The 10624-nt window shown below is 39.2% G+C and overlaps 1 protein-coding gene across 1 annotated transcript; it reads right to left on the reverse strand.

Annotated features, from left to right (window-relative positions):
* Nucleotides 1-2819: 2819 nt before the first annotated feature.
* Nucleotides 2820-6073, reverse strand: LOC122022474 (glutamate receptor 2.9-like). Its single transcript, XM_042580492.1, has 4 exons — nucleotides 5712-6073; nucleotides 4369-5627; nucleotides 3583-4284; nucleotides 2820-3490 (listed from the first exon to the last, which is right to left on the reverse strand). Exons 1-4 carry the CDS (start codon nucleotides 5962-5964, stop codon nucleotides 3065-3067), a joined length of 2640 nt encoding a protein of 879 aa, XP_042436426.1. The 5' UTR covers nucleotides 5965-6073; the 3' UTR covers nucleotides 2820-3064.
* Between the last annotated feature and the right edge of the window lie 4551 nt (nucleotides 6074-10624).

Consider the following 10624-nt stretch of genomic DNA (forward strand, 5'->3'; position numbering starts at 1 on the left):
GCACTTGGAAGGACGGGGCCTTAACTCCATCCCTCGCAGTGGGCCAACGTTAACAAATATGTAAAAATAAGTAGTACGGATGTAAAAGATGAGCAACACAAGGTAAAAATTATTTATAGACCGAGGTCTACGCCCAAGCGGGTTCAGAGTACAGGATCAATGAAAAGCTATTTAAAAGTGGGGAAGATTTCATTGGGGAGCTCACTCAGTAGTCTTTCACAATCTAGAAAATCCTCAGGAGGTTCAGATGACAGTAGTCCAGTCTCCTGTAGTTGTGTGATGGTTCCTTCTGCATCAATAAGGATCATCTAGTTAATAACATCGCTGACCTATAAGCCGAAGTCGTGGGAAGTAAAGTAGGCGGTCTTCCTAGTTTCAATATGATCAAGCTCCCCCACTCGGTAGGTGGTCAACTCACCTTGGGACTTGGTTAACTCAGAGTTCGCCTTAGCCAGCTCTAACTTAGAAGCTGTCGTCTCAGACTTTGCAACCTCCAGCTCAGCATGCAGGAATTCCAAGGCAATCCTCTGAGGGTGCGTTTGGTTCAGGGTTATTCTAGATAACCTTGGTTATCCATCCAAGGTTATCAACAAAAACCTTGTTTGGTTTAAGTATTCGATGATTCCCAAGTAATGTTCCATGCCCGACACGTCAGCAAAAGGGTCATGCAGCTAGGAATCGAAAAACCTCAGAAAACTAAGGTTTTTCTTGATTCCGGGGTTAACAAATTTTTTTTTACCAAAAATATCCTCCGATAAGAAAAAATATGAAAAAAAAAGAGAAAAAATATAAAAAAATATTAAAAAATGTAAAAAAAATAAAAAATATTTAAAAAATTTTAAAATTTATTTTTTTTAAATAAATAATTTTTAAAAAATAAAAAATATATAAATTTTAAAAATAAAAAATTTTGAAATTTTTAAAAATTGAAAAATTTAAAAAAATTTGAAAAATTTTTAAAAATTGAATTATTTTTTTAAAAATTTAAAATAAAAAAAATTAAAAATTAAATAAATAAATAAAAATTAAAATTTAAAAATGTAAAAAAATAAAAATATATAAATATAAATAATATAAAAATATAAAAACATTAAAAAATAAAAAAACACATAAAAAAGTAAAAAAAATATACAGGAAAAAGAAAAGTAAAAAAACATTAAAAAATAAATAATAATAATAATAATAATAATAATATTATTATTATTATTATTATGTATAGTTGGTTTTGTAACTGAGGGTAATACGGTAAAATATTAAACTAGGGTATTCATTAAAACCTTCAAACAAACAAGTTTTTGTTGCATTACCTAGGTTGAACCAAACAACATTTGGTTATGTTTTATTCCCCATAACCTTAGTTATGTGATTACCTGGTAATCACATAACCAAAGTTATACATGATAACTTGAACCAAACGCACCCTGAGTGTCCATTTGTTATTGCTGGTTGGATACCCGCGGGTATTGACAGCTAACTCAGCATCCTTCACCACTAGTGTCGCCATGGTAGAAGCATGGGACTTGGTTAACTCAGAGTTCGCCTTAGCCAGCTTTGACTTAGAAGCTGCCACCTCAGACTTTGCAGCCTCCAGCTCAGCATGCAGGAATTCCAAGGTGATCCTCTGAGTGTCCATTTGTTATTGCTGGTTGGATACCCGCGGGTATTGACAGCTAACTCAGCATCCTTCGCCACTAGTGTCGCCAGGGTAGAAGCATGGGAAGTTTCCAACTCCTTTAATTTGTCAAAAAGGTTCTGGGGCGTCAAGGTTAGCCACCACTTAGACCCTCCTTGTGTTTTCCAATCGAAGTCTGTCGTCGCTAGTTTTTAGGGAGGTTTCTAGATTCCATGATAATTTGTCTACTTTAGGTCCTCCAAAGTAGACAGAGAGTCGTGTCTTATCACATCAAAATAAAGTTGGTGTGACACATGATAATTTGTGCAAAACGGTCCTCCATGGCCCAATCCCTCACTTTTCATGGGCACGACTCTCTGTCTACTTTGGGTCAGTCCCAATATCGATCGGTCCTCTAGGGTCAGTCCCTCACTTCTCATGAGCACGACTCCCAGTCTATTCCCAATCGGCCCAAGTATCGATCGAACAATCACCATGGAACAATATTGTCAGGGAATCGCAACCACTCGTCAGAGAATAACAGTCATTTGTCAGGGAATATTTTAATACTCTACCACATGCATACTGTGGAACCTTCCTTCACCCAATGGAAGTCCATCGTACATCCTTCACCATCCGACATACCCTAACACCCAATATTCCCTAATGTCTCATTATTACGGAGGTTATGAAAGGTAATATAAAAAGAGAGGTTCTTTCCGTTAGCTAGGTACACTTACACAGATACATTTACTACAGTTTTACTTTTTCCTACACTTTTCGTGAAATATTTTTTTCTAACTTGAGTGTTGGAGAGCCTATGTCAGAGATCTCTTCTCTGGTTCTCGCTCTAACGCCCTCATAGGATCTCTCTATGATGTGTGCATGCCCGTGTGTATCATTTTTAATATCTCCTCCCTGCTCCCCTCAAAGATCTAAAAACTTGCAACACACCTTGGAGTTCAGGAGCTCAGTCTTCTCTCTGTCAACGCTCTCACCCTCGTTGCTGGCCCCTCATCTAAGTTAGATTCCGGATGGGATCAAAAATGCACATAATTTCATACTTTCTTACATTTGTGTCATCCTTTTGCTCTCTTCGTTTCTAATTTGATCATCAGAATAGTTATGCTGGGGACTTTTAGCTCGCTTAATAATAATTTCCTTCCCAGTATTTATAGGAGATTTCCAGAGTTATACTGGCTCATCCAGATCACCAGCGGTCCATGGCTCACACAGGATCATATATAATAAAAAAAAATTATGTCAGTTTGATATTCAAACTAACTAAAATTTACAGAAAGAGCGAATACGATGATAAAAAACATCGCCATCAATGTCTGGAATTAAATTTTGTCATCTAGATATCAATTGATGATGTCCCTTCTTCTGCAGCGTCACCCTGCGACGCAGCATCTCCATGGTCTTGGCTAGGAATGCTTGAGGGAGCCTTTGCTATCCGTTTTCTTCAGCGCCGGCGTACGGCAAAGCCAGCACAACGGCCGACCTGGTGGATCCTTCTCCTGGTTTGGGATCCTCTGATGCTTGCAGAGAAGAGCCTCTTTGCCCGAAGAGCTGCACTAGCATGGCAACCCGCCGGAGCGGAGACTGATCGTAATTTAGCAGAGAAGGCCTCTGCTGCCGGAGGAAGAAGATTGAATAATGCAGAATCAAGGCTGAGAGAGAAGTGGTTCCGGTGATGAGGAACAACCCCGAGAAGATGCGGAACGTGAGCCTGCTTGATTCTGTGTCAGTATCGTTGTCGGCGCAAACCGTGGGGTACAAGTTCTTCTCCAGCTTGTCCATCAGGGTGTTGTTCTGCATCACCTTCAGAATAGCCCTTGACACCTCGCCGACGAACGGTGAGCCTTTTGGAAACGCCTGTCGATATTTTTAGGCCATTATGAAATGAGAAGGTGAATCCAAACATCGAATTATATAGCTAGCTGGAATAAATGGTGAATTGTGCTTACAAATCCAAATCCACTGCTCTTGTAAATCGGCCCGACCATTTTGAAGTTTTTGTGGCAGTATCTGGCCATGAAGACCTTGAGGTAAGGCACCTCGTCGACAATGGCCGCCACGCTCCCGTTGATCAGCGCCTGGTGGTACTCCTCCGCCGACTCGTAGGGAACGATCTTCGATTCGTTGAATTTTAAACTCTGCAGCAGCCCCTGGACGAAGGAGTCCTTTTGGTACCCCACTGCGCTGCCGTCCTTCAACAGCTGGGCGACGTCTTCAACTGTCGGCGTCAGCTGCTCCACCGTGAGCATGGAGGTCAGCCTCGCGGTGTAGTTGGCCTGCAGAATGAGCACGACGAAGAACCAGAAGACGGCGACGAGGCGGCCGGAGTTGGTGGCGAGCCGCTCCCGGTGCGCGAACACGAGGGTGGAGAAGGAGAAGTAGAGCACGGGGCCGACGCCGACTCCGTGGAAGTCGTCGTTGTGGCGGTGCTCCAGGAGCCAGATGGTGGCGCCTGTGAAGATGAAGAAGGCGGCGCTGGCGAGCCAGAGGCTGAGGGAGAGCGGCTTCAAGAAGGTCCACGCGCCTTTGCGGCGGGCGTCGCGGGTCGGCACCACCATCGCCAGGCCGGACTCCGTGAACGGCTGCGTGAAGTCAAAGTAATGCGTCCGGTTCTCTCGTATCGTCAGGTCGCCGACAACCGCATCCAATCTCTGCGATCGATATTCTAATTATCCGAACACACATCCAAATTTTTTTTAAAAAATTACAGAATTAATCGAAAGATTACAACTGACCTGATGAGAGAGCTGGTAAACCATATCATCGTAAGTTCCATTGCTGTCCCCTTGCTCATTGCTAAACCTCTTGTAACTGAAGTTCACAGAGAGCTCTTTCATCGCCGCTTCAAATAGCTCAATGCAGTAGCCCTTTCGCCCAGAGCTTTCATTAATTTCTACAAATTGTTCGAAGCCAGGCTTCACCGGAATTCCCACCACCATTTCGATCGGCCACTCCCATCCCTTCGGCTTTCTCCGGCCGCCGCCGGGCCATTCGACGCCATCACCGTCGGTTACATTCACATTACTTAAGGAAATGCCCTTAGTGGGCGACCATAGCCCAATCCTTCTCTTCCCACCATCCACCACATTAACAATCTCATAACTTCCCGATTCCAACACTTGCCCGTCCAGCCGGAATCTGCCACCCACGCCGGCGAAGCTACTGCTCAGTAACAAATCTCTCAGCTCCGGGCCTACCAGGGACGCTCCAACTCTTCCTAAGTCGGTGGAATTGGTGGAACCGGACGCCATGAACGAAGAATTCAGAGCTCCTCGGGCGTCCTCTGCCGCAATGGCTAAAGCCCAAACTGTGTCGTACGCCCACAAACCGAACATTGTAACGTTGAACTTAAACTGACGATCTTCCTTCCATCTCCGATTCAATCGATGTAGTCTCTCGTTTTCTCTCACCGAGGGGGTCAACCCAATCACTCCTTGCATCAAATCCAAGGCCGAAGAGCCCATGAGATCGACCATATCGGTTAAACTGTAGGTTACGATCCACACGTAGCCATTTTTCATCATGCCTAGAGATTTCGTGAGATTGAAGAAACCAAAGGCCAGAGAATAAGAGTACATGTGTACAATAAAAACTCTGGTTCTGTTTGCTCTGAGCTTGTCGAGTTCGGACGCAATTTGCTTGCCGGTGGCTCGAGGAGCGATCATGCTCCGGCAGCTGACAGGGACGTCGACTTCTTGCAGAGCATCGGTGAGGAAAGGTGCGAACGCGGCACCGTAGTCTGAGTCCTCGAGGACAGTGACTGCTTCTCGCCAGCCGAAAGCGTTGACTAGGGAGGCAACGGCTCTAGCTTGCGAGAACCCGTCCCACGCCGTGTGGAAGAAGTATGGAGAGCTTCGAACTCGTGGCAGCGACGCCGAGAACGAGAGGACCGGGACCCGAGCTCTGCCGCCGAGCTCCGCCACGAACTTGGCCTGGGTTGATGCTTGTGGACCGATCACGGCCTCTACTCCGGCGTTCTGAAGCAGATCGAGTGCTGAATTCAATTCAATTCAATTCGACAGAGTTACAATTGATACAAATTGAAAGAATCTTCAAATCACGAACGGACAAGTATCACCTGCTGATGCTGCAGGGATGGCGCCTTCATCACTTGTGTCCCTCCAGTGAAGAGACAACCTGGTGGAGTAGTTTGGATACTCTGTGTAGAAGTCGTTGGCGGCCATGGCGATGCAGGTCCAGCTTACGTTGCCAATCCATGTGGACCTGTCCAAGATGACACCCACCTGCAAGTTCTCATGAGCCGCTGCAGTTGAGGTCGGCAACAAGCCGAAAAGCGGAAGAAGGAAAGGGAGACTGAGGATGCTCCTCATGCTCTCGATCAAACCAGAAACTGCTAATGCCCTCCTCCCTCTTCTATCTGCTATTGTTTGATCTTGTTTCAATAACTGATAATTTTTTGCCGTATCCAAAAAAAAGTAGTTCTTGTGGTTCTAATTTCGATTTCGATGCATGATTTTATTTTCCTGTTAAACATGGGGAAAAAAATCTAATTGGTCAAACCGTGTTGATAAATTCCAAAGGCAAAACAAATTTAGGCTGCTACAGTCGACATCGAGAAGAAATTGCGTAACGGTAATGGTATAATTTTATCAAGAAATTTACTCAAAATATCCCTAGTAGAATTTATTTACTTTTCAAATTTTAGCAAATATTTTTAAATTTAATGAATTATTTTAGACTATTAAATAGCCTTAGTTAAAATTGAATAGTTATTTATTTATTAAGCGTGATCTTTATATATATATATTTTTATGTATATATAGAGAGAATTGATCTCACGTGACTGTGCGCGTAGATTAATTAATACTTTTGTTTTTTTTTAATTTTTATTTATTTTTTAAATTAAAAAAATTAACATTTCTTTATATAAATTTCTAATACATTAATATATCCCCTCAACATATTACAATACTCAATAAATACTTAAATTAATTTTATTTTAATTTTTTTTAAAACCAAACACTATAACCTAATTGGGAACCTTGAACCCTAGAGGTAAAATCTAAAAAAAAATAATTTTGATACTATAACCCAAAGCCTGAACCCTAGAGGTAAAATCTAAAAAAAAAAAAATAGCTTTGATACTATAACCCAAAGCCTGAACCCTAAATAGCTTTGATACTATAACTCAAAACCTAAACCCTAGAGGTAAAATCTAAAAAAAATAGCTTTGATACTATAACTCAAAGCCTGAACCCTAGAAATAAAATTTTAAAAAAATATTTTAATTATTTTTTTTAATTTAATTTTTTTTTAAAAAAAATTAAAACTAGTGATATCCTGCGTGCGTATAGTCACGTACTGCATGAGCGTACAGGATATCAAAATTATATATATATATATAATGATTGACTTGTTACCTCAAATTGTATATGCAGGGGTAAGTCATAAAAATAAAAATAAAAAAAATAAAAAAAATAAAAAAAAAATATGTTTGACACTTTCCCGTTTAAATGTAAAAATCTCAAATTCGCCAGCTAATTTTTATTTTATTTTATTTTATTTATTTTGTTTTTGTACTTTTCAAGCCATATAAAAATTATATTCAATTTTATTGAGTTTGTTAGACTATCAAATCGGTGTGACTAAACTGTTTGATAAATATTTTTTTAATTATTTGTTTTGGTAAATGTATTTTCTAATATACTCCCTAATGTTTAATATCTTTTTTAAAATTCCTTTTAAAATTTTAAAGAATGATATTTAAGTGGCCATTAAAAATAAAATAGATATTTTTATTTTAAATATTAAATATTTTAATAGCAAAATGAAATCTTAATCAGCGTTTTGATATTAATAAAACATATTTAAAAATTATTTAAATGTTCAAGGTGTTGGCGTCGGAGATGATTAAACTATACATTTTAATATTTGAATAAAAAATAAGTTGGATTTTATGTGTGCATTCAGTATGATATCGAGAGTGAATGAGTTTGTCACTCTGAGACTTAGTGCGATGGTAAATAGAATTAGAATTAGTGCGATGGTAAATAGAAGGATGAGTATATCAAGGAAAGAGAGTTTGATTCCAACATAGCGAACCACTACATTAGCCGATGGTAAATAGAATTAGTGCGATGGTAAGTGGATTTCTGAAACTCTTTCTGAAACAAAGAGACACCACATTAGCCGATGGTAAAAGAATTAGTGCGATGGTAAGTGGAAGGACAAGTTTATGAAACTCTCTCTGAAACAATGAGAGTTGGGTAATTTATCAAAGGTGTTGCTTGGATATTATATTTATCAAAATATAGGTTGATATTGATCAAAGAGTGTAGTTTAACAAATTTAATTTTTAGATTACCCCTTTGACTACCTAGCAACCATATTTTTCAATCATCATTTTTCAAGCATCCAAGGCATAAATCGAATTGAAAATTAATTTGTGGTTCTGATGCACGTCATCTCACTGTCTCTCTCCCTCCATCTCTCTGCATGGTGTTATAAACACGAAAGAAATATGAACCCTGCACTTGTCATTACTGCTCGTGTTGGTTGGCGGGATTGCAATAGACCAGTTAGGTTTTCGGGATATTAGCGTAAGAGTTTCAAGAGGAAACCAAAGGACAACTGCAGTTAAGAATGTCACTCGAGAAGGACAAACTTCTTGCAAGAGGGAAATTAGTAGAAGAATACATTTAAAGATTTAGATATGTATGTATAGATTTATTACTGTAAATTAGGGTAGTGATGGTAAATAAAAATTACAGTATTGTAGCAAAGGATGGTGGAAAAAATTGTTGTTATGGTTTATTTTGGTTGTGTGGGGAATAAATATTCAACAACACCTGCAATATGATGTAATAGAATACTTAATCGATTTAAGTCTTGTTAGTTTCTGAGGTTGATAGTTAAGTTTGGCTAACCATTTTTTATTTAGGGTTTAGGGTTTAGTCAGTGGTGGTCCTAGTTTACAAGAATTGTCTACTTCAATAGGGGTCTGATATCATCGATATCAGGCCCAACGTGATCTTTGGTTAAAAGTTTGATTTTACATCATATAGATCTTTTCCTCGCTCAACCCTTCGTGGTGGTTTCAATTGAGCAAAATTACAAATTAACGACAGCACTTGATTATGTAGTTGCAAATTTACTAAATTAGTTTGGAATTTATTTATCAGAGATGATCATATAACTGAAGAAATTCTCTCTGAAATATGGAATACACTTGATACAAATTCTAGCATTTGACATGGAGCTAATGTAGGAGAAGTATCCCGAACAAATATTCCATCATCTTCACAATATAGTTGTGTGCCTAACACAAATAGAAATATAAGCAGTAATTAACATTTGATCTAAATGAAGAAGCTAGTATTCAAGAAGATGAAGTTATGAATCCTTGTACAACACTTGATGATTACTTTGAGCCTACTTGGAGGGAGGAGGAAGGGTATTATAACTGAATTGGAGAAGAATTGCAATGTGATACAGATGTACAAGAATTCTTAGCTGATGATATGCAGATTGAACAATATGAAATATCTCTAGAGTAGTACAGTGACTTAGAGGAGTTCCCAATAGCTGATGATCCATATATTCTAAATTCTCGATTGCTCCAAAGGCCAATTGAAGAGGCAACAGATGAGCATGAATTTTTTGTTGGACAGATTTTTCCGTCTCGACAAGAGTTCAAGAATGCACTTGTGAAACATGTCATGGTTAAACATATGAGATATAACCCAGTTGACACTCGGAAAAATAAAGTAAAAATTGTCTACTTTAATCAACTATGTAAATGGAGAGTAGTTGCCTGGGGGATGTAGAGTTCATTATTACGAAATATATAAAGGAACACCAATGTGGCATCATTAGGGAAAGTGTTGATCATCAAGCATGCTCTTCATCCTTTGTAGCTTCTTTTGTTGAAGAGCAATTTCTTGCTAATGAACAATACAAGCCAAGTATGATTATAGCATATATAAAAGCTAGGTTTGGAGTGACCATATCATACAAAAAAGCATACATAGCTCGAGAGAAAGCGATGAAGAAAATTGTTGGAGATTATGACCAAGTATATAGAGATCTTCCACTATATCTGCGTGAGTTAAGAGTCAGAAATCCTGAAACCTATGTGGCACTACACAGGAATGGGGATAATTAGTTCCAACGTTGTTTTTGGGATTTTGGAGCTTGTAGAAGAGTATTCAGGTCTTATCTTCGCAAATTGATTGGAATTGATGTCACACACCTAAGAGGCAAATATCCGGGTGTGTTGTTGATGGCTACATTAATTGATGCTAATGACAATGTCCTCCCAATAGCCTTTGAAATCGCTAAAGTTGAATGTGGGTCTGCATGGGAATGGTTTTTGGATCATACGAAGAGATTCTTTGATGTTGATCCAGAGTCAATGACTATAGTATCAGATAGACATCGCGACATTATATCAGCAGTTAGGAAAGTCTACCCTACCGCCCATCATGTTTTTTGTTGCCACCACATGTCTTGCAATATGGTAACAGATACTGACAGTAGGTTAGGTTTAGGCTTGTTTTGGGCAGCAGCTCGAGCAAACACAACACTCCAATATGATCTCATAATGCAATCCATGCTTGAAAAACATCCAGATGCTCATAAGTGGCTTCAGAACATTGACCCTAAAAGATGGGCTAATGCACACTTTAGTGGCAGAAGGTACACAATGCTAACAACCAATTGTGTAGAGAGTTTAAATGTTTTGTTCAAGGAGACGCGTGAACTCCCCATAAACAAGTTAATTGATAATACCAGAAGAAAGGTTGCTCAATGGTTCTTTAACCATAGGGAGAAAGTGTCGAAATGGTATGTTGCGTTGACACCTCATGCTACCAAAGAAATGAAATCAAGGAGGGAGAAAGCTAGATGATATAAAGGTCACCCCTACTCTCAATCTGAAATGGAAGTAGAGACATGAGGCGCTTCATACATTATTGATTTGGAGAGAAAATATTGTAACTGCGGGGAGTTTCAAATTTCAGGATTGCCTTG

This window comes from Zingiber officinale, chromosome 9B (assembly GCF_018446385.1).
Source record: "Zingiber officinale cultivar Zhangliang chromosome 9B, Zo_v1.1, whole genome shotgun sequence".
NCBI lineage: Eukaryota > Viridiplantae > Streptophyta > Magnoliopsida > Zingiberales > Zingiberaceae > Zingiber > Zingiber officinale.